The 25,752-nt window shown below is 36.6% G+C and overlaps 1 protein-coding gene across 1 annotated transcript in view; it reads right to left on the bottom strand.

The window, feature by feature from the left end:
• EFCAB13 (EF-hand calcium binding domain 13) overlaps positions 1-25,752 on the bottom strand; it is a 249,822-nt gene that overhangs the window by 60,732 nt on the left and 163,338 nt on the right. The window contains exons 37-42 of the mRNA XM_043900794.1: positions 15,633-15,737; positions 14,269-14,322; positions 13,621-13,725; positions 9,367-9,420; positions 8,635-8,739; positions 4,787-4,891 (exon numbers count right to left, since the gene is read on the bottom strand). Coding sequence (XP_043756729.1) covers positions 4,787-4,891; positions 8,635-8,739; positions 9,367-9,420; positions 13,621-13,725; positions 14,269-14,322; positions 15,633-15,737 — 528 coding nt within the window. The remainder of the gene's footprint in view (positions 1-4,786; positions 4,892-8,634; positions 8,740-9,366; positions 9,421-13,620; positions 13,726-14,268; positions 14,323-15,632; positions 15,738-25,752) is intronic.

Here is a 25,752-nt window from a genome sequence, read left to right as displayed (position 1 = left end):
AACAAAGGCCAGGATCAGATGGCTTCATAGCGAATTCTACCAAAAATTCTGAGAAGAGCTAACACATATCCTACTCCAACTCTTCCAGAAAATTGCAGAGGAAGGTAAACTTCCAAACTCATTCTATGAGGCCACCATCACCCTAATACCAAAACCAGACAAAGATGCCAAAAACAAACAAACAAACAACAAAAAAAAAACTATAGGCCAATATCACTGATGAACATAGATGCAAATTTCCTTAATAAAATTCTACCAAACAGAATCTAACATATTATAAAGATCATATATCATGACCAAGTGGGCTTTATCCCAGGAATGCAAGGATTCTTTAATATCCGCAAATCAATCAATGTGATACATAATATTAACAAATAGAAAGATAAAAACCATATGATTATCTCAATAGATGCAGAGAAAGCCTTTGACAAAATTCAACGTCCATTTATGATAAAAATCCTCCAGAAAGCAGGCATAGAAGGAAGATAATTCAACATAATAAAAGCTATATATGACAAACCCACAACAAACATTATCCTCAATGGTGAAAAATTGAAAGCATTTCCCCTAAAATCAGGAACAAGACAAGGGTGCCCACTCTCACCACTACTATTCAACATAGTTTTGGAAGTTTTGGCCACAGCAATCAGAGCAGAAAAAGAAATAAAAGGAATCCAGATTGGAAAAGAAGAAGTATAACTCTCACTGTTTGCAGAAGACATGATCCTCTACATAGAAAACCCTAAAGACTCCACCAGAAAATTACTAGAGCCAATCAATGAATATAGTAAAGTTGCAGGATGTAAAATTAACACACAGAAATCCCTTGCATTCCTATACACTAACAATGAGAAAACAGAAAGAGAAATTAAGGAAACAATTCCATTCACCATTGCATCGAAAAGAATAAAATACTTAGGAATATATCTACCTAAAGAAACAAGAGACCTATATATAGAAAACTATAAAACACTGATGAAAGAAATCAAAGATGACAGAAATAGATGGAGAAATATACCATGTACATGGATCAGAAGAATCAATATAGTGAAAATGAGTATACTACCCAAAGCAATCTATAGATTCAGTGCACTCCCCATCAAGCTACCAACGGTATTTTTCAGAGAACTAAAACAAATAATTTCACAATTTGTATGGAAATACAAAAAACCTCGAATAACCAAAGCAATCTTGAGAAGGAAGAATAGAACTGGAAGAATCAACCTGCCTGACTTCGGGCTATACTACAAAGCTACAGTTACCGAGACAGTACAGTACTGGCACAAAGACAGAAATATAGATCAATGGTACAAAATAGAAAGCCCAGAGATAAATCCACGAACCTATGGACACCTTATCTTTGACAAAGGAGGCAAGAATATACAATGGAGAAAAGACAATCTCTTTAACAAGTGGTGCTGGGAAAACTGGTCAACCACTTGTAAAAGAATGAAACTAGAACACTTTCTAACACCATCGGTTCAGTTTAGTTCAGTTCAGTCACTCAGTCGTGTCCAACTCTTTGTGACCCCATGAACCACAGCACGCCAGGCCTCCCTGTCCATCACCAACTCCCGGAGTCCACCCAAACCCATGTCCATTGAGTCGGTGATGCCATCCAACCATGTCATCCTCTGTTGTCCCCTTCTCCTCCTGCCCTCAATCTTTCCCAGCATCAGGGTCTTTTCAAATGAGTCAGCTCTTCGCATCAGGTAGCCAAAGTATTGGAGTTTCAGCTTCAACATCAGTCCTTCCAATGAACACCCAGGACTGATCTCCTTTAGGATGGACTGGTTGGATCTCCTTGCAGTCCAAGGGACTCTCAAGAGTCTTCTCCAACACCACAGTTCTAAAGAATCACTCCTTCAGCGCTCATCTTTCTTTATAGTCCAACTCTCACATCCATACATGACTACTGGAAATACCATAGCCTTGACTAGATGGACCTTTGTGGACAAAGTAATGTCTCTGCTTTTTAATATGCTATCTAGGTTGGTCATAACTTTCTTCCAAGGAGTAAGTGTATTTTAATTTTATGGCTGCAATCACCATCTGCAGTGATTTTGGAGCCCCCAAAAATAAAGTCAGCCACTGTTTCCACTGTTTACCCATCTATTTGCCATGAAGTGATGGGACCAGATGCCATGATCTTAGTTATCTGAATGTTGAGCTTTAAACCAACTTTTTCACTCCCTTTTTCACTTTCATCAAGAGGCTCTTTAGTTCTTCTTCACTTTCTGCCATAAGGGTGGTGTCATCTGCATATCTGAAGTTATTTATATTTCTCCCAGCAATCTTGATTCCATCTTGTGCTTTTCCAGCTCAGCATTTCTCATGATGTACTCTGCATGTAAGTTCCATACACAAAAATAAACTCAAAATGGATTAAAGATCTAAATGTAAGACCAGAAACCATAAAACTCCTAGAGGAAAACATAGGCAAAACACTCTCTGACATAAATCACAGCAGGATCCTCTATGACTCACCCCCCAGAGTAATGGAAATAAAAGCAAAAATAAACAAATGGGACCTAATTAAACTTAAAAGCTTCTGCACAATGAAGGAAACTATAAGCAAGGTAAAAAGAGAGCCTTCAGAATGCGAGAAAATAATAGCAAATGAAGCAACTCAAAAATATACAAGCAGCACATGCAGCTCAATTCCAGAAAAATAAATGACCCAATCAAAAAATGGGCCAAGGAACTAAACAGACATTTCTCCAAAGAAGACATACAGGTGGCTAACAAACACATGAAAAGATGCTCAACATCACTCATTATCTGAAAAATGCAAATCAAAACCATAATGAGGTATCATCTCACGCTGGTCAGAATGGCTGCTATCAAAAAGTCTACAAACAATAAATGCTGGAGAGGGTGTGGAGAAAAGGGAACCCTCTCACACTGTTGGTGGGAATGCAGACTAGTATAGCCACTATGGAGAACAGTGTGGAGATTCCCTAAAAAACTGAAAATAGAACTGCCACATGACCCAGCAATCCCACTACTGGGCATACACACCGAGGAATCCAGAATTGAAAGAGACACATGTACCCCAGTGTGCATCGCAGCACTGTTTACAATAGCTAGGACATGGAAGCAACCTAGATGCCCATCGGCAGACGAACGGATAAGAAAGCTGTGGTACATATACAATGGAATACTACTCAGCTATTAGAAGAATGCATTTGAATCAGTTCTAGGATGGATGAAACTAGAGCCTATTATACAGAGTGAAGTAAGTCAGAAAGAAAAACACCAATCCAGTATATTAACACGTATATATGGAATTTAGAAAGATGGTAATGATGACCCTATATGTGAGACAGCAAAAGAGACACAGATGTAAAGAACAGACTTTTGGACTCTGTGGGAGAAGGCGAGGGTGAGATGATTTCAGAGAATAGCACTGAAACATGTATATTATCATATGTGAAACAGATCACCAGTCCAGTTCAATGTATGAAACAGGGCACTCATAGCCGGTGCACTGGGAGAACCCTGAGGGATGCAATGGGGAGGGAGTTGGGAAGGGGGTTCAGGATGGAGGACACATGTACACCCATGGCTGATTCATGTCAATGCATGGCAAAAAGCACTACAATACTGTAAAGTAATTAGCCTCCAATTAAAGGTAATGAATTAATTAAAAAAAACAAGAACTTATCTCTGAAAAATGTAACGTAAGAAATGACAAAATTGCTACTAAATGGCATCTGATTAAGATGGGGAAAAATGGATTTGTCCAGTGGTGAGATATTTCTTGGCCTTACTGGAAACTTCTAAAGTTCACATATTCTAGATTTTGTTCTTCTAGGAGGGAGTTGCTCTGTAAATAGTTACACTTCAATCTTACTTAACATTTCTTAAAAAATCAGAGCTTGTTTCCAGGTTTCCAAGAGGGAACTGTAGTCCAACATCAGCTCCTGGATAATGGAGTCTGGCAACATCATACAGGAACCTTTATAGCCTTCTAAAGGAGGAAGAACATGTTTGCTGGGTGGCCCTAATTATAGACAACTTTGCTCTGTGATGAGAGTCTCTAAGGGGACAAAAAATGTGACACTGTCTTTGTGCTTCTATTTTAAACAGCTGGGGGCTGATACCTCTGCAAGTTTGATGCAATTTGGGGTGAAATTTTAATCATTATGTTCAGTAGGCTTTCTTTGTTTCTCCCTTATTTTTTTTTCAATTTTACTCTTTTAATTTTGTCATATCCCATTGTCACAAGCCTTGCCCTCTACAACCTCTCCCCACTTTTTCTCTTTTTTCCTTGTCTCCCTAATGGTCCTTCAGTAATCCTGTTGACATTCTCAGTAACGTGTAGACTTCATCACACACACAAAAATATTAATATAAATTAATGTAAAAGTCAAGAGAAAATGTTTGTTCTTACTTCCATATTGGGTTTTCAAAGTTTTTCTAAGCAGCTTGATATCAAGTAAGCATTTTGAAGAGATCTATAATCACACAAGCTTTCAGAGGTGCTTGATAATAATAGAAAGGATTATAACAATAATATTTATCATAGTAATAAGTGACTTTATTGGACATATTATGTATAATACCAGGCACTGGTTTAATTTAATCCTCACAAAATTCTATTATGGATGTGCTATTAATGTACTCCTTTCATGTATGAAGAAACTGAGACAGAAAAACATTAAGATGCCATAACTTTAAACCTGAAGAGTCAGAATTCAAATCCAGTTCAGTCTGGTTCTAGCATCTGTGCCTTTAACCACTCTGCTATTTGAACTCTGAATGTTCACCATTTGATGCTCACCATCAGTTTGCAGGCTCTGTGTCAGATCTTTAAGTTCCTTTTCTGTGAGATTCATCCCCATGTTTCCCAGAACTGTGTCCAGTTTACCAACATCAATTTTCCCTCCTTAAAGAGACAGGGGTGAGAACAAAATATAGTAATTCTAAAATGTGACAAAACTAGACAATCCAGTCAATTCTTCTGTTCAACTAAAAGGTGGTGGTTGTTATTGCTGATTAAATTTTCAGCTGGTTGGCCTCACTGTTGATCAAATTTTATGAATAAAAGAAATCTTTTTTTTTTTATGGTACAGATTCAGATTTTGATTTTTCCAAGCCCTGCCAAAGTTTGGGAAATTCCAAAGGAATATAGATTTTTCTTGAAAAAAATAACAAAATTAAATGATATCTACTTACATAAGGTACATAAAATAGGCAAATCCATAGAGACAGAAAGTAGAGTAGTGGTTACTCAGGGCGGAAGAAAGGGGAATGGGAAATTATTTCTTAATGGGCTTTTTGATAGCATTTCTGTTTGGGGTGACGAAAAGTTTCTGGATATGGATGCTGTCAAGAACAATATTGCATAGAAACCTGGAATGTCAGGTCCATTAATCAAGGTATATTGGATTGGTCAAACAAGAGATGGCAAGAGTGAACACTGACATTTTAAGAATCAGTGAACTAAAATGGACTGGAGTGGGTGAATTTAATTCAGATCAACATTATATCTACTACTGTGGGCAAGAATCCTTTAGAAGAAATGGAGTAGCCTTCATAGTCAATGAAAGAGTTCAAAATGCAGTACTTGGGTGCAATCTCAAAAACAACAAAATGATCTTGGTTCATTTCCAAGGCAACCTATTCAACATCACAGTAATCTAAGTCTATGCCCCAACCCCTAATGCCAAAGAAGCTGAAATTGAATGGTTCCATGAAGATATATAAGACCTTCTAGAAATAACTCCAAAAAAAGATGTCCTTTTCATCACAGGGGACTGGAATGCAAAAAACAGGAAGTCAAGAGATACCTGGAGTAACAGGCAAGTTTGGCCTTGGAGTACAAAATGAAACAGGACAAAGGCCAACCATTTTTTGTCAAGAGAACACATTGGTCATAGCAAATACCCTCTTCCAACAACACAAGAGACAACTCTGCACATGGACGTCACCAGATGGTTAATATTGAAATCAGATTGATTACATTCTTTGTAGCCAAAGATGGAGAAGCTCTGTACAGTCAGCAAAATCAAGACTGGGAGCTGACTGTGGCTCAGATCATGAACTCCTTACTGCAAAATACAGACTTAAATTGAAGAAAGTAGGGAAAACCACTAGGCCACTCAGGTATGACCTAAATCAAATCCCTTATGATTATACAGTGGAAGTGACAACTAGATTCAAAGGATTAGGTCTAATAGACAGAATGCCTAAAGAACTATGGACAGAGGTTTGTAACACTGTATAGGAGACAGTGCCCAAAATTATCCTCAAGAAAAAAGAAATGAAAGAAGGCAAAATGGTTGTCTGAGGAGGCCTTACAAATAGCTGAGAAAAGAAGAGAAGTGAAAGGCAAAGAAGAAAGGGAAAGACAAATTAATCTGAATGCAGAGTTCCAAAGAATAGCAAGGAGAGATAAGAAAGCCTTCCTCAGTGATTAATGCAAAGAAATAGAGGAAAACAATAAAATGGGAAAGACTAGCGATCTCTTCAAGAAAATTGGAGATATCAAGAAAACATTTCATGCAATGATGGGAATGATAAAGGACAAAACAGTAAGGACCTAACAAAAGCAGAAGAGATTAAGAAGAGGTGGCAAGAATACACAAAAGAACTATACAAGAAAGGTCTTAATAATCTGGGTAAACATGATTGTGTGGTCACTCACCTACAGCCAGATATCCTGGAGTGTGAAATCAAGTGGGCCTTAGGAAGTATCACTACAAACAAAGCTAGTGGAGGTGATAGAATTCCAGTTGAGCTTATTTCAAATCCTAAAAGATGATGCTGTTAAAGTGTTGCTCTCAATATGCCAGCAAATTTGGAAAACTCAGCAGTGGCCACAGAGCTGGAAAAGGTCAATCTTCATTCCAGTCCCAAAGAAAGGCAATGCCAAAGAAAGTTCAAACTACCGCACAATTGCACTCATCTCACATGCTAGCAAAGTAATGCTCAAAATTCTCCATGCCAGGCTTGACTAGTACATGAACCAAGAACTTCCAGATGTTCAAGCTAGATTTAGAAAAGGCAGAGGAACCACAGATGAAATTGCCAACAGCTGTTAGATCACAGAAAAAACAAGAGAATTCCAGAAAAACATCTACTTCTGATTCATTGACTACACTAAGGCCTTTGACTGTGTGGATCACAATGAACTGTGGAAAATTCTTAAACAATGGGAATACCATACCACTTTACCTGCCTCCTGAGAAACCTGTATGCAGGTCAAGAAGCAACAATTAGAACCAGACATGGAACAATTGACTGGTTCCAAATTGGGAAAGGAGTACCTCAAGGCTGTATATTCTCACCCTGCTTATTTAACTTCTATGCAGAGTACATCATGCAAAATGCTGGACTGGACGAAGCTCAAGCTAGAATAAGATTGCAGGGAGAAATATCAAAAACCTCAGATATGCAGATGACACCAGCCTTAGGGAAGAAAGTGAAGAGGAACTAAAGAGCCTCTTAATGAAAGTGAAAGAAGAAAGTGAAAAAGCTGGCTTAAAACTCAACATTCAGAAAACTAAGATCATGGCACCTAGTCTCATCATTTCATGGCAAATAGATGGGGAAAAAATGGAAATAGAGGAAGATTTTATTTTCTTGGGCTCCAAAATCACTGAGGACAGTGGCTGCAGCCATGAAATTAAAAGACACATGCTTCTTGGGAAGAAAAGCTATGACAAACCTCGATAGCATATTAAAAAGCAGAGACATCGTTTTGCTGACAAAAGTCTGAATGGTCAAATCTTTGGTGTTTCCAGTAGTCATGTACAGGTGTAAGAGTTGGACATAAACAAGGCTGAGCACTGCAAAATTGATGCTTTTGAATTGTGGTGCAGAGAAAGACTCTTGAGAGTCCCTTCAACAGCAATGAGATCAAATCAGTCAATCCTAAATAAAATCAACCCTGACTATTCATTGGAAGGGCTGAAGCTGAAGTTCCAATACTTTGGCCACCTGATGCGAACAGCCAACTCATTGGAAAAGACCCTGATGCTGGGAAAGATTGAGGACAAGAGGGGAAGGATGTTACAGAGGATGAGATGGTTGGAAGGCACCATCGACTCAATGGACAAGAGCTTGAGCAAACTCCGGGAGATAGTGAAGGACAGGGAAGCCTGGCTTGCTGCAGTTTATGCAGTCATGAAGAGTCGGACACAACAGAATGACTGAATATCCACACTTCCTTTTTCTTAAAGTTCCTCTCTTAAAATTAAGTATTCCAGTAGAATTAAGAGTAATGGCAGGTATTTCTCAGCACTTAGTCATTATAATGGTATGTTTCTTGATTTTCAAATGAAGAACTAAATTATGCAATTAAGATTTCTTAATTTTTGACAAATTTTTTCTTCAAGTCTCAAATGGAATAGACATTCTTACTTAAACACACAAATCTAAGTTTTCTTAAAGGTTTTACTGCAAAGTTTCTTAACAGCAGCACTGCTAACATTTTGGATAATTCTCTGCTGTATGAGTCTGTCCTATGCATTAGATGTCTTCTATCCACCAGATGCCAGTGACACTTGCCCCTCCTCCACCAAGTTGTGACAACCAAAAACATTTCCAGACACTGTCAAATGTTTCTTCAGGAGCAAAACTGTTTCTCTTGGGAACCACTGTTACAGTGATATTTGAAATGCTTACCATCAACTGATAACTTTTTCAATAACTCCAAATGTTCCTTATCTGAAAATTGTATCCCCATGTTTTCCAGAACGCCTTCTGTGTTAGAGATATCAATGTCCTCCCCTACAAATTATAAGAATTAGAAAATGTAAGAATTTTTAAAATTACTTAAAGATTTAAAATATAAAAATAAATAATATTTTCCTATGTAGCACTGACTTCAGTTATTGAATCAAGAGCAAAGCTTCATCACAAACATATGTGAAGGTATTATCTCCTAATCATGTAGACAGGATAATATAGTATACAATAGAATGTAGGGATATGAAGTCCCATGATAAGTTAGAATATTTTAGATGTTTGATCTTTAGTTATTGAATGAAATTAGTGTTGGTCTTTACATGATTACCTATATAAGTTGAAGCTTTGCCTCATCTACAGTGCTTCATCTACACCTATACTTTAGTCATTTAAACTAATATGTGATAATTATAAACTCATATGAAATATGTTGTTGACAAATGCTTCATAGAATAAAATATTTCTTATCAAGATGCTGCACTGAAGCACTGTTATTAAAATATAGATTATCCAAAGTTCAACCAACTCTGGAAAATTCGATAAATACCACTCATTAATAAATCAACAATGATGATGAAACAGTTATGACAATGCTATGATTTAAAAAATCATGAAATATAATTTAGTATAATAATTTATTTTCTTAGATTTAGAGTATTTGTCACTCACCTATAACAGTTTTTACTCCATCCATTAGCTTATTGAGAACAATCTTTCCATTAGCTATTCAAAAAGGTACAATTAATACAAATGATTGAGATTCAGGAAAAAGGTATAAAATACTTGTTTATAGTTCATAGTCAAAATCAACTATTTTTATTTTATTGTATTTTATAAACATATATTAATTTATCATTTACTAGGTTTCAATAATTCACCCAATAAAATTAAGAATCAACTGTTTCCTAGATTATAAGGATTCTCTAGCGTATATGAAGCTATACACTCCTGCATAAGGAGACCAAGATATGATTTATGCCAGCCATAAAGCTCCATCAGTGGTCACCACAAATGGAAAAGAGTCTATACTTTTCATCTTTCATTCTTTGCTAAATTTCTTTTCTCCAATATTTTCAATCACCATGACTTGCTGTAAATACTTGATTTCTATACATTTGTGACATGCTTCCCAGGTGGCACTAGTGGTAAAGAACCTGCCTGCCAAGCCAGGAGACATAGAGATGTGAGTTTGATCCTTGGGTTAGGAAGATCTCCTGGAGAAGGAAATGGCAACCCACTCCAGTATTTTTGTCTGGAGAATTCCATGGACAGAGGAGCCTAGCAGGCTACAGTCCATAGGGTCGCACAGAGTCAGCCACTACTGAAACACATTTGAAACAAGTGTTAAGGCTTTCTACCATTTCCTACCACAGGAAATTTTCTTCCTCATTATATTTTGTCTACTGATTAATTCATTTATTAAATATGTAAAGAATTGTTAATATGAATTAGGCCATGTGGTAGGCTTTGGGGGTATGTGGCAGACATTGCTGGTTGTCTAACAATCAGTCATAACTACTTACTGTTCTTTCTGCTAACAGAACTCTAATTTGGTAACCTTCCTCTACATGTCCATATACCTCAGGCAAGACTGGGCACTTCATAAGCCCTGGAAGTGGATTATGTCAAACTAGATTCAAAGCTAGTAGAAAGAAGGGAATAATAAATTAGGGTGTAAAGCTAGATGAAATAGAGGTCAGAAAAATCAGGAAAATCAAGAAAATGAAAAGTTGACTCTTTGAAAAGACCAATAAAACTGACAAATCTTTAGCTAGATTGATTAAGGAAAAAGATGCAACATACTAAAATAAATAATGAAAGTGGGGACATACTACAAACCTCAGAGAAATAAAAAGGATTATGTGAGAATACTATGAATAAGTACATGCCAACAAATTAGACAGCCTAGATGAAAAGGATATAGTCCTAGAAACATAAATTACCAAAATTGACTCCAGAAGAAATAGAAACAGACCTTTAACAGCCTTTTAACAAGTAAAGAGATTGAATCAGCAATCAAAAACCTCTCAACAAAAAAAACGCCTGGGACCAGGTTGTTTCATTGGTGAATTCCACTAACATTTAAAGAAGAATTAATACCAATTTTCCTCAATCTGTTCCAAAAAAATAGAAGAGAAGGAAATAATTTCTAATTCATTCTATGAGGCCAATATTACCCTAATACCAAAGGTGGGATTAGTGTAAAGTAATAGCTTAAAATAACAGAGATTCTTAAAAAGAGGACAAAAATGTTCTGGAATTGGTGACTGTACAATATTGTGAATGCACTAAATACCACTGAATTATCTATTTCATAGCAACTAATTTTATGTTATATGAATGTGTGAATTTCACCTCAGTAAAACAAACTAATGTCAAAGTAGACACCATTATTCAACAGTGAAACTTTAGAAGTTTGTCCATTAAAACCACAAAAAGACAAGAAAGCCTATTTTACCTCTAGTATTCAAATTGGGCTGCAATTCCTAACAAATTAAATATAACAAGAAAAAGAAATAATTGATTTTAAATATCTTTAAAATCAACATCAGATCAACATCAGAAAATCAACATCAGATCAACATCAGAAAATCATCAAGAGTCTGCGAATACCACAATACTAATTTTAATACATATTCAATTAAAATCCAAATGGTATTAATCATAGATTTTAGAACAGTTAATAAAATTTATGGAAGACTAAGAATTACAAAATAACTGACATAATTTTGAGGAACAAGAAAAGTACTTTTAAAAAATTTATTTTATATTAGAGTATCGTTGATTCACAATGTTGTGTTAGTTTCAAGCGCACAGCAAAGTGATTTACTTATACATATATTTATTCTTTTTCAGATCCTTTTCCCATATAGGATATTACAGAGTATTGAGAAGAGCTTCCTGTGCTACACAGTAGGTCCTTGTATACTATTTCATATATAGTAGTGTGTGTATGTTAACTCCAAACTCCTAATTTATCCTGCTGCTTTCACCTCTGGTAACCAACTTTGTTTTCTAAGTCCGTGATTCTGTTTCTGTTTTGTAAATAAGTTCACTTGTATCATTTCAAAAGATTCTATATGTAAGTGATATCACATATTTGTCTTTCTCCATCTGACATACTTCACTTAGCATGATAATCCCTAATCTTGTCATGCTACTGCAAATGGCATTATTTCCTTCTCTATCATGGCTGAGTAATACTCCATTGTAACACATCTCAAGAAGGGGTACTTACAATACTCAATTTCAAGATTTACTAATGTAAAATCTTATTATTAAGGTAGTATAGTATATTGACAGAGGGAAAAATAGGTCAATGAAACAGTATAGAAACTTAGAAACTGACTCTAGTATATATGATAGTAAATATTACAAATCAGTAGGAAAAGGGCTAATGAAATACTGGCCATTAATACAGAAAAATATTAGATCTCTTAACTCACCAAAAAAAAAAAAAAGCCCAAAATAAATTCCTTATCAATTGAAAAGAAATAGGATAAAAACAATAGTAAAAATCTTTAAGATCTGATGATAAGGAAGAATTTTCTAAACAGAAAACAAATTATAAGGGAAGACAGTGACAAATTTAATTCTATTAAAATTAAGAACTTCTGTTCAATGAAAGGTGATAATCTAAGCAAAATGCTAAGTAAGAGACAGATATTTCTTGTGTCAGTTCAGTCGCTCAGTCCGACTCTTTGTGACCCCATGGACTGCAGCATGCCAGGCCTCCCCGTCTATCACCAACTGCTGGAATTTGCTCAAACTCATGTCCATCGAGTTGGTGATGCCATCCCACTATCTCATCCTCCGTCGTCCCTTCTCCTCCTGCCTTCAATCTTTCCCAGCATCAGGGTCTTATCCAACGAGTCAGTACTTCGCATCAGGTGGCCAAAGTACTGGAGTTTCAGCTTCAGCACCAGTCCTTCCAATTAATATTCAGGACTGATTTCCTTTAGGAGGGACTGGTTGGATCTCTTTGCTGTCCAAGGGACTCTCAAGAGTCTTCTCCAACACCACAGTTCAAAAGTATCAGTTCTGAGTGCCAAAGAATTGATGCTTTTGATTTGTTGTACATAAAACATAAAAATGATTAGCATACAGAGTGGGATGCTATATCCTACTAGCATACATATTAGCATAAAGTATGTGGGCTTCCCAGGTGGCGATAGTGGTAAAGAACCCACTTGCCAATGCAGGAGACGTAAGAGATGCGAGTTTGATCCCTAGGTCAGGAAGATCCCCTGAAGGAAGGCATGACAACTCACTCCAGTATTCTGGCCTGGAGAATCCCATGGACAGAGGAGCCTGGCGGGCTATAGTCCATGGGGTTGCAGACAGTCAGGCACGACGGAAGTGACTTAGCATACATGCACAGAGTACATAAAGAACAACTACAAGTTAATTAGTAAAATGCAAATTACCCAATAGATTTAGGCAAAATAATGAAAAGGCAATTTACAGAAAAGGAAGGTTGAATGATCAATAAAGATATGAGATGATAACCTCACTGGCAATCTGCAAATGCAGTTTAAAACAAGATACAATTTCATATCAACCATGTTAAAAAATAATACACCTGACTATGTCAAATGTTGATGAGGTAGAAAGTTGGGGCTATAAATACCAGTTTATAGGGGCAGTGGTAACAGATAGTCAGGAGTAAAGAAAGCAGAGTAAAGAAATCTTTAGGACGTTAAATAGAATTTAACTGGGACAGGGATTAAGGGAAAGTTAGAGTGAAGAATGACCCCAGTTTTATAGGAGATGTAGAGAACATGGAGGTAAGACTCTATTCAATTAAAATATAATGAATTTCTTTTTAGTCTGGGACATCTAAATAGAAATATTTAGCAGATACCTAGATACAACCCCTTGGAGCTCAGAGATGTTAGAGTACATTATATATTTCATGCTCACCATCAACTGGAAGATTAGCTATCAGATCTTCATGTTCTTTTTCTGTGAGCTTAATTCCCATGTTTCCAAGAACTTTGTTCAGATCATCGACATTAATCATCCCGCCTTAGAAAAAGAGAGAAAATTAAAATGAGGCAAATTAAATGACTTCAAAACATTAAAAATATAACTCTACCCATGAGTTATTTTTTCCAATAGCCATTATTACCTCAGAAATGTAATGGAAAAACAGTAATAAAAATAAATCATATTCATGACTGAAAAAGTAAGTAGCAGAGTTATAAATCAAAATTTCTCTTTTTAAAGTTGGGCTTGAGGGGGTAAGAGAACATACCATAAAATTTCTTAACGATTTTTAAACTAGAGCTTAAGCAACTAATTTCATAGATTTCTGAAGTAACAGGTTATTTTTGTCACATAAACTATCAGGTTATTTGTGACAAATTTCTAAAATAACTAACTTGCTATATATAAGTAAATTTGAAATGATTTTTTTCACCTGCTTGGGTAAATGCAAAGCTAGATGCAAAAATACAATAAAGAATATTGTCTGATAAAATAAACATATTTAGGGATGTATAAGTAATGAATCAATAATATTCACAATATAATGTTCTAGATTCAAGAATTTAACATGTATCTTCTTACCTTTGAGAGACTTTACTTCATCCAAAACCCTATTTTGAAACACCTGCCCATTAGCTATAAGAAAAGCCAAATTCATGTCAGAATGAAAATTGTATGGTCATTCATAAAAGAGTATTTTGTATTTCATAATTCTATAAATATATATTTTCATAATTTCCTTAAAATATTATTTTAACTAGAAATTTTAAAAATGAAGGTAGAAATAACAACTTGTAAAAAAGTGACATGTCCCTATGATCTTTGTTACTCAAAGCAGTTGTGAGTTTGGGCTATGCTGAGGCATCATCATCATTGCCACCATTAAAGCCATCATTGCTACCACACGTATCACCACCATCATCATAATCACAACTACAATAACAGCACAATAGGTAACTTTTATTGAAATTTTATCTTATACTAAGCACATTTCAAAGTGCTTTGTCATTTTTATCCTCTTTTTATAAATGAGGAATTTCACACACTGAGGTTTAGAAGAAACTTGTCTAAGATAACACAGAAGATAAGTAGTGGAGCTAGGATCTGAATCTAGGCATTCAGACACAGGATACTTTGCTCTCTACCAGTCTGCTATACTGCTGTTTCCCATTTTTTAAATATTTACTTGTTTTTTTGGTTGTATCAGATCTTAGTTGCCAACACGTGGGATCTTTGTTGAGGTGCATGGACTTCCTAGTTGTGTCACGCTGACTCAGTTGTTCCATGGTTATTAGTATTCCGTGGAATACTAAGTTATTCCATGGGAATCTTAGTTTCCTGACCAGGAATTGAACTTGTGTTCACTGCATTGTAGGATGGATTCTTAACCACTAGACCACCATTTTTTTCCTCTAACTTCTTTCTCTTCCTTCTACTAGTCTTTCACTCTTCTCATTTTCCTTTCTTTCCTTGCTTATAATTAGGTTTTATAATTAAGTATAAGTAATATTCAGTCAGGGTTTCCAGTGGTAAAGGTTGTGTAGGTGGTAAAGAATCTGCCTGCCAAAGCAGGAGATGCAAGAGATGTGGGTTTGATCCCTGGGTTGGGAAGAACCTCTGCAGTAGGACATGGCAACTGGCTCCAGTATTTTTGCCTGGAAAATCCCATGGACAGAGGAGCCTGGTGGGTTACATTCGTGGGTCACAGAGTTGAACATAACTAAGCACATGCACACACAATATTAATTGCTTTACTCATAGCCGAAAGTTTTAATGACTTAAAAAGTAAATTTAATTGACAGTTATATGGTTTCTACACAGCCTAGATTTTTTTCTCTTAAAGTTCAGAAATTTCTAGAGGAAATTTTATAGGGAAGTTTTATAACTTCTCAAAAAGGCCACACAACTAGGCCATGAAAGGCCTGAGTGGCAACCATGTGACTCACCATTGATTGGTAGGATTTTCTTCAGCTCTGAGCATTCCTTATCTGTCAGCTCAATTCCCTTGTCCCTAAGAAGATTTGGAAGGTCATCGACATCAACCTTTTTTCCTTTGGAAAGATGAGGATATAGACATTTGAGAGTTTTATGGCTTACCTAATCATTTCAAATAATGAAATATTCATGCCTATGAGGAATCAGGGGCTTTTCTGGTGGCTCAGAAGGTAACAATTTAAGAACATGCAAGGGCAGAATGAAATATATCCATATCAGTTCGGTTCAGTCGCTCAGTCGTGTCTGACTCTTTGCAACCCCATGGACTGCAGCACGCCAGGCTTCCCTGTCCATCACCAACTCCCGGAGCTTACTCAAACTTATGTCCATTGCATTGGAGATGCCATCCAACCATCTCATCCTCTGTCGTCCCCTTCTCCTCCTGCCTTCAATCTTTCCCAACATCAGGGTCTTTTCTAATGAGTCAGTTCTCCACATCAGGTGGCTAAAGTATTGGAGTTTCAGCTTCAACATCAGTCCTTCCAGTGAACACCTAGGACTGATCTGCTTTAGGATGGACTGGCTGGATCTCCTTGCAGTCTAAGGGACTCTCAAGAGTCTTCTCCAACACCACAGTTCAAAAGTATCACTTCAACAGATCACCAGCCCAGGTGGGATGCATGAGACAAGTGCTCGGGCCTGGTGCACTGGGAAGACCCAGAGGAATTGGGTGGAGAGGGAGGTGGGAGTGGGGATCGGGATGGGGAATACATGTAACTCCATGGCTGATTCATGTCAATGTATGACAAAACCCACTGAAATGTTGTGAAGTAATTAGCCTCCAACTAATAAAAAATAAATAAATAAATAAAAATTTAAAAAAGAGCTAAGGTGCTCAACTTGTGTGAAGGAAGAGATAAAGGTATTTTACTTCTGACTTAAAAAAAAAAAAAAGTATCACTTCTTCGGCGCTCATCTTTCTTTATAGTCCAACTCTCACATCCATACACGACCACTGGAAAAACCATAGCCTTGACTAGACAGACCTTTGTTGGCAAAGTAATGTCTCTGCTTTTTTTTTTTTAATTTTTTTTTTCAATTATTTTTATCAGTTGGAGGCCAATGACTTCGCAACATTGCAGTGGGTCTTGTCATACATTGACATGAATCAGTCATGGAGTTACATGTATTCCCCATCCCGATATGCTATCTAGGTTGGTCATAACTTTCCTTCCAAGGAGTAAGCATCTTTTAATTTCATGGTTGCAATCACCATCTGCAGTGATTTTGGAGCCCCCCAAAATAAAGTCAGCCACTGTTTCCCCATCTATTTGCCATGTAGCGATGGGACCAGATGCCATGATCTTAGTTTTCTGAATGTTGAGCTTAAAGCTCATGTTATTAAGAAACTCAATAATAACATCAGAGATAATAACATGATTTTAAAATATTCCCCCTATCAAGCTACCAATAGTATTCTTCACAGAACTAGAACAAATAATTTCTCAATTTGTATGGAAATACAAAAAACCTCGACTAGCCAAAGCAATCTTGAGAAAGAAGAATGGAACTGGAGGAATCAACCTGCCTGACTTCAGGCTCTACTACAAAGCCACAGTCATCAAGACAGTATGGTACTGGCACAAAGACAGAAATATAGATCAATAGAACAAAATAGAAAGCCCAGAGATAAATCCACATACCTACGGACACCTTATCTTCGACAAAGGAGGCAAGAATATGCAATGAAAAAAAGACAACCTCTTTAACAAGTGGTGCTGGGAAAACTGGTCAACCACTTGTAAAAGAATGAAACTAGGACACTTTCTAACACCATACACAAAAATAAACTCAAAATGGATTAAAGATCTAAATGTAAGACCAGAAACTATAAAACTCCTAGAGGAGAACATAGGCAAAACAGTCTCCGACATAAATCACAGCAGGATCCTCTATGACCCACCTCCCAGAATATTGGAAATAAAAGCAAAAATAAACAAATGGGACCTAATTAAAATTAAAAGCTTTTGCACAACAAAGGGAACTATAAGCAAGGTGAAAAGACAGCCTTCAGAATGGGAGAAAATAATAGCAAATGAAGCAACGGACAAAGGATTAGCCTCAAAAATATACAGGCAACCCCTGCAGCTCAATTCCAGAAAAATAAATGACCCAATGAAAAAATGGGCCAAAGATCTAAACAGACATTTCTCCAAAGAAGACATACAGATGGCTAACAAACACATGAAAAGATGCTCAACATCACTCATCATCAGAGAAATGCAAATCAAAACCTCAATGAGGTACCATTACACACCAGTCAGAATGGCTGCTATCCAAAAGTCTACAAGCAATAAATGCTGGAGAGGGTGTGGAGAAAAGGAACCCTTTTACACTGTTGGTGGGAATGCAGACTAGTACAGCCACTATGGAGAACAGTGTGGAGATTCCTTAAAAAACTGGAAATAGAACTGCCATATGACCCAGCAATCCCACTTCTGGGCATACACACCGAGGAAACCAGATCTGAAAGACACACGTGCACCCCAATGTTCATCGCAGCACTGTTTATAATAGCCAGGACATGGAAGCAACCTAGATGCCCATCTGCAGACGAATGGATAAGGAAGCTGTGGTACATATACACCATGGAATATTACTCAGCCATTAAAAAGAATTCATTTGAATCAGTTCTAATGAGATGGATGAAACTGGAGCCCATTATACAGAGTGAAGTAAGCCAGAAAGATAAAGACCAATACACAGTATACTAACACATATATATGGAATTTAGAAAGATGGTAATGATAACCCTATATGCAAAAAAGAAAGACACAGATGTACAGAACAGACTTTTGGACTCTGTGAGAGAAGGCGAGGGTGGGATGTTCAGAGAGAACAGCATTGAAACAAGTATACTATCAAGGGTGAAACAGATCACCAGCCCAGGTTGGATGCATGAGATAAGTGCTCAGGGCTGGTGCACTGGGAAGACCCAGAGGGATGGGATGTAGAGGGAGGTGGGAGCGGGGATCAGGATGGGGAACACATGTAAATCCATGGCTGATTCATGTCAATGTATGGCAAAAACCACAACAATATTGTAAAGTAATTAGCCTCCAATGAATAAAAATAAATGGAAAAAAAAAAAGAAAGTTTATAGTAAACAGAAAAAAAGAAAAGGACTGACTGGTTTGATCTCCTTGCATTCCAAGGGACTCTCAGGAGTCTTCTCCAACACTACAGTTAAAAGCATCAATTCTTCAGTGCTCAGCTTACTTTATAGTCTAACTCTCACATCCATACGTGACTACTGGAAAAACCATAGCTTTGACTAGACGTACCTTTGTTGGCAAAGTAATGTCTGCCTTTTAATATGCTATCTAGGTTGGTCATAGCACCACCTGGGAATACCGCTTTTCATTGACTTGGTGGTGGTGGTTTAGTTGCTCAGTCATGTCCGACTCTTGTGACCCCATGGACTGCAGTTCACCAGGCTCTTATGTCCATGGAGTTTTCCAGGCAAGAATACTGGAGTGGGTTGCCATTTCCTACTCCAAGGGATCTTCCCAACCCAGAGAATGAAGCCAGGTCTCCCACATTGCAGGCAGATTCTTTACTGTCTGAACCACCAGGGAAGCCCTTTTCATTGTCTTGGTTGATCTTAAATTATTATTCAAAACAAGGAAGAGCAATCAATGGCAAGACTAGATGACAGTCCCAAAAAATAGCTATATATTTTTTATTTCATAATTCTGGTTCATTTTATTATGGCAATATTTTTAAAAGTACCATTATAATCTCAGACAGGTCTCTTAAGCTAAAAACATATTTTTCTATTATGATAAGTGATAGCTCCACATCTAGTCCCACTTTTCCTAATGGATACATCATCCCACTCAAAGAAAATAAGACAATGAAGATCACCTGCATATTCTTTCTGGTAGATTGAAAGTGATAAAAATTATAGAATGAAACAAAAAATATTTTAGGGAACAGTTCTGTCCTACACAATGATGCAATTAAATGCATCTTAATAAGATAAGCAAATATTAATTCAATTAAGATTGTAAAATAGTCAGGAAATGTTTCAAACACTTAGCCTCACTGGAGTGATCTCAGGTTTAGATCTTTAACTTTTGTTTATTTAGTTTATGAATTAATTGAGCCCTAATGTGAAATTTACTGCTCTTTAGAGTTTGTCTCTAGCCCATTGAGGGAGATTAGAAGTCTGGGAACATAGTCCTTGGACCAGATTCTGGTTCAGGAATGTAAGGATGCAAGCAGAAGCATGAGTGGCTGAGCATTCTTGCATTCCTTGCATGACAGCTTGAATTCTTCATGGTCCTTTCCCTTGGGGTATCTGGACGACTCTGCCCTTCTCATGTGGTATAGGAAGTTAAGTCCCACACTTATCACTTCTCCTTTATTCTGCTGTCCTAAAGTCCCTGGAAATAATGGTGGTGATAGAACTCTTTTTTTAAGTAATTTCCCACATTTGGCTAAGCTGTCTTTTCTATTAAAAAAAAAATTCTTGTGTTAAAGGGAATGGTATACATTCCCCCCACAGTACTGTCTTTCTCTGGTTCTATCCAAGTCTAATAGTGGCACTGGCCATATTCTCAACTGAATCAGAATTTCTGGAAATATCAAGGGACAAAATATGTTTACTTTCTTTTTTAGAAAAATGTTTATTTTTTAATTGAAGTATAATTTCCTTACAGAATTTTGTTGCTTTTTGTCCAACATCAACATGTTTACTTTCTGTCTTGAGTCATCTTTACTGTCTTCTGTCTCAATGTCAAGTAAGAGTTTTCAGAGATTACTTTTATAGAAGCCCATATTCTCCAGACACCCTGAGCAATTCAAATATGTCTTAAATACTTACCATCACCTGTTAGATTGTGTGTCAGATTACTAATTTCCTTTTCTGTAAAGTTCATCCCCATGTTTTGCAAAAGAGTACCCACTTTATTGACATCAATAATCTTGTAAAAAGAAAAGCATGTACAAAAAACTTATTGGTTCTACAATGTGACCATTGATGTTACTTATTGTGCATTATGATTACAGCTTTGTCTGTATAGTCAAAGGTTTGGTTTTTCCACTAGTCATGTACAAATGTAAGAGTTGGACCATAAAGACGGCTAAGTGTTGAAGAACTGATGCTTTCGAATTTGTGGTGCTGGAGAAGATTCTTGAGAGTCCCTTGGACAGCAAGGAGATCAGACCAGTCAATTCTAAAGGGTATCAACCCTGAATAGTCATTGGAAGGACTGATGCTGAAGCTGAAGCTCCAATACTTTGGCTACCTGATGTAAAGAGTCAACTCATTAGAAAAGACCTGATGCTGGGAAAGATTGAAGGCAGGAGGAGAAGGGGATGACAGAAGACGAGGTGGTTGGATGGCATCACTGACTCAATGGACATGAGTTTGAGCAAACTCCAGAAGATGGTGAAGGACAGGGAAGCCTGGTGTGCTACAGTTCACGGGGTCACAAGAGTTGGATGATTTAGCAACTGAACAACAACTTCTTCATCTACCTTATCAAGAAGGCCAAGATTTAATAAGGTCTCTTCATATATATACCAAGGCAGTCAATAAGGGTATTAGAATTAGAATTGATATATTCAAAATGGTTAAGCCAGTTCTTAATTATTTACAGCAAATTGTAAAATAAATGAAAATGAGTAAAGTTTATTTTTCTTTTCTGAACTCCCAGATTAGATACCTTAACTGACCAGCAAGTTGTTTCCATTCATTTGGATGGCTATGTTATTCAGACCCATCTTACTGCTTAAAGGAACTAAAATCTTGAATAAAATATAACAAGCATCATTTTGAAAGCAATGAAGAGCTGAAAGAGAGTAAGGAATTACTAGTCCAAAGTCTCATGAAAAACAGGAAGCTAGGCAGGTAAGCATAGTGCCAGGAAGAGGCATTTCCTCTTTTTCCTGGAGCTTCTTAATGAGTTGCTCACAATGTTCATGGGCACACCTACTGAGGCATGTATGGCATCATTTATATCCTTGGAGGCCCAAACTACAACAAACTGGGCACAGCATCATCATCACATGATCTAATCTTGACTCAGAATAATGCCAGTCTATATTGAATGTGGAAGATTTTTATGTTCCATCTAAATTTGAAAGAATAGTTGCTATTTCTGTACCAAAGAAAATAAGAAATAATGGTGCACCATATACCTTCATATTTCTTCATGTTGGGGTTTTTTGACTAAGCACAATAATAAGCAAGTACATACAATAAGTACTCTGACCACATAAGTGATTTCCAAACCCTAAGAAATCAATAATCTTCTCACTTGGGAATATATTACATAGAAAATGGAAGATTAAAAAAAAAAAAGACAAATATCCTACTAATAAAAGTCACACAGAAAGACATTCCCATAAAGAACAGCCAGACCTGGGGGGAGCCATATACTTATGTGTCTAGGGGAAGGGAATGAGGGCCTGGGGTTAGACCAACCTATATTAAAACATGATAAAGCTGTCATATTCAAAGCAATTTAGTATTAGTGTATGAATAACTAGACCAATAGGACAGAATATGAATTCCCCAAACAGGCAAGTGAATATAGAAACTAAGTATATAGTTAAGATGGCATCTCACACTATAGGGAATGAAGATGGAACTTGAAATAAGCAATTTGTGACAACTGTTTTTTGTTGTTGTTCAGTCACTAATTTGGGTCCAATTCTTTGTGACTATTGTATAGCTATTTTCAAAAAGATAAAATAGATTGTATTTCCTGATATAAATCAATGTAAAATGTACAGTATCACATATGAAGTATTCTTGTCAAAAAAATGTTAAAATTGAAAATAATTAAACCATTAGAGCTGACTTCTAGTTATAGGGAATACATAGGCTAGAGGAACAAGACAGATGAGAAAACAAATTTAGTAAGTGGGATGTTCTACAAGACAACTGACAACAGACACAGTTTCTTCAGTAAATTAGAACTTTAGTAAAAGAGGAGGAGGAAGGAGGATCAGCTTTATTATATTCCATAAGATTCAAGTGTCTTAATAGATACAGGGTGTAAACTTTGGAGTTTGACTTGAATAAACTATTAACAACTGTAAAAAAGCTAGAGATAAGTAAGAAAATTTTTAATTAAATTATATAATGGCATTGCAGTAACATAAAAAATGGTCTGTATTTTTAAGAGATGCATACTGAAGTACATAAGAACAAAATGATGTTGGAACTTGTTTTGAACTATTTCATTCAGAAAAATAAAAAAAAAAAAACAAGTGTAACGAAATCTTCCTACTTGTTCAATCTAGGTGACAGGAACATGTGAGAAAGAATAATTATATTATTCCATTACTACTTTTGTGTATGTTTGGAAATGCTTATTATGCCCCAAAGGTGGAAAGAACCCAAATGCCTATCAACTGATAAGCAGGAAAGAAAATAATATCCATACAATGGAATATTATTTGGCAATAAAAAGGAATGAAGCAGTACACTCATGTTCATAGCAGCATTATAAACAACTAGAATGTGGAAGCAACACAGTGTTCACTGATGGATGAACAGATAAGCAGAATGAGGGATGCACCTACAGTGGAATATTACTGAGGCTTACAAGGCAGGAAATTCCAACATATGCTATAACATAGGTGAACCTTGAGGACATTATGCCACATGAAATAAATCAGTCATTCCACTTACATGAAATCAGAGGGATATAAAGTCATAGGGACAGAAACAGAACAGTGGCTGCTAGGGGCTGGGGATAAGGGGCAGCGGGGAGCTTTTGTTTAATGAATATAAAGTTTCAATTTGCAAAATGAAAAGAATTCTGGAGATGGATGATGGTAATGGTTGAAATTAAAACTCACTTACTCCTTGGAAGGAAGGTTATGACCAACCTAGACAGCATATTAAAAAGCAGAGACATTACTTTGTCAACAAAGGTCCGTCTAGTCAAGGCTATAGTATTTCCAGTAGTAATGTATGGAAGTGAGAGTTGGACTATAAAGAAAGCTGAGTGCCAAAGAATTGATGCTTTTGAACTGTGGTGTTGGAGAAGGTTCTTGAGAGTCCTTTGGACTGCAAAGAGATCCTAAAGAAGATCAGTTCTGAGTGTTCACTGGAAGGACTGATGTTGAAGCTGAAACTCCAATACTTTGGCCACCTGATGTGAAGAGCTGACTCATTTGAAAAGACCCTGATGCTGGCAAAGATTGAAGGCAGGAGGAGAAGGAGATGACAGAGGATGAGACGGTTGGATGGCATCACAGACTCAATGGACATTAGTTTGGGTAAACTCTGGGAGTTGGTGATGGACAGGGAGGCCTGGCGTGCTGTGGTCCATGGGGTCGCAAATAGTCAGACATGACTGAGCGACTGAACTTAACTGAACTGAATGGTTGTACAATAATATCAATGAACTTAACACCACTGAACTGTATACTTTAAAATGATTAAGATAGTAAATTTTATGTTATGTGTATTTTATCACAATAAAAATATTGAAAAAAAGGCAAAAAATAAGAATGAATTAACTGATACATACAATACAGATAAACCTGTACATACTAAGTGAAATAAGCTAGTCACAAAACCCACATATTATACCATTTATTTGAAATGGTAAGGCAAATCTACAGAGACAGAAGATAGATTAGTAATTACATAGGGCTTGTAGGGTGATAGCTAAAGGGCATGAGATTTCTTTTTGGAGTGATCCGGGTATTCACAAAGTCCTTTGATAACTCTACTAACTATAATTGTAGTTAGTCACAATAAAGTAAATTATAATCTCAAAAGGGACACCCACTGGCTCACATTAGAAGGACATGAGGGTAGAATGAGGAGATGACAGAAAAGAAACTGGAAGAAAGCAAAAAACTTTACATTTTGTATATAAAACTATTTTCCCATTATGTCATTGAGAACTGAATAGACTGCAATGGATTATAAACTTCCCTGAGAAAATGGGCTCCTAAATGCAAGTAAGACCAAATATTTCTTACAAGAATAGAAGACAGTTAACTCTGTGTGGGATAACTATGACAACACTGTGGTATTAATAATTGGTATGAAGAGTATAATAGTAAGCAAATAGTTGAGGCATCTATCAATAGGCTACTGTAAGTACCAGCCACTAGCACTCTTTTTGTTTTTCTCTCATTTTGAATAGAAACTTCTTTTATTTATTCTAATTCTTTCATTAAATATTTATTATAATATGTGAAAGGTACTAAGATGAGGGAGGGATAATGATGTAAAATGAAGATCCAGGTATGGTCTCTGGCAAAAGAAGCTCACATTTTATAGACAAATGGTACTCATTTGTAATATAATGAGTTAGAATTGAGTGAAGGTTAACTCTCAGGATTCCAGCTTATATTACTAAGATAATAATGATGGTACCATAATAGTGAAAAAGTATGGAAATACGAGCCAAGTTAGGGTCCAGAGTTTCTCAATTACTGAACATGCAATTGGTATTATCTGTGGAACAATTTTTCAGTGTGTTGAAAAGTCCTATTAATTGTAGAGCACTTAGTATCCCTGGCACTCATGCATGCGTGCTCAGTTGTGTCCAACTCTTTGTGACCTTATGGACTGCAGCCCGCCAAGATCCTCTGTCCTTGGGATTCTCCAGGCAAGAATACTGGAGTGGGTTGCCATGCCCATCTCCAGGGGATCTTCCTGACCCAGGGATCAAACCCACATCTCCTGCATCTCCTGCATTGGCAGATGGATTCTTTACCACTGTGCCACCTGGGAAGTGCTCAAAGAATTTAATACTAATAGTACCCAATCTTAAAATCACCTGTGACAACCAAACGTGCCCCCAATATATTTCTAAAAGCCCCATGTGGCTGCTTTCATTAAGTACCACAGGGATAATTACTGTGGTTACTGACAAAATCCATGATATCTGAGGGACAGCACAGAAATGTCCTATAGAAATTAAAATATACCAATTCAAAATTTGGGTGAGAAAATTGGTTCAAAGATATAAATATGAACATTTTCAGGAATTATAGGGAAAATTAAGTTTTTTGTGAGAAAGTGTTGAACAGAACAATAAACTGAAGACAACTGTTTTCTGCTCCTTGGGATTTATAGAAATGAAGAAA

Source organism: Cervus elaphus, chromosome 5 (assembly GCF_910594005.1).
Source record: "Cervus elaphus chromosome 5, mCerEla1.1, whole genome shotgun sequence".
NCBI lineage: Eukaryota > Metazoa > Chordata > Mammalia > Artiodactyla > Cervidae > Cervus > Cervus elaphus.
Note: the sequence above shows the minus strand (reverse complement) of the source record. Positions and strands in the feature narration are given on the sequence as shown.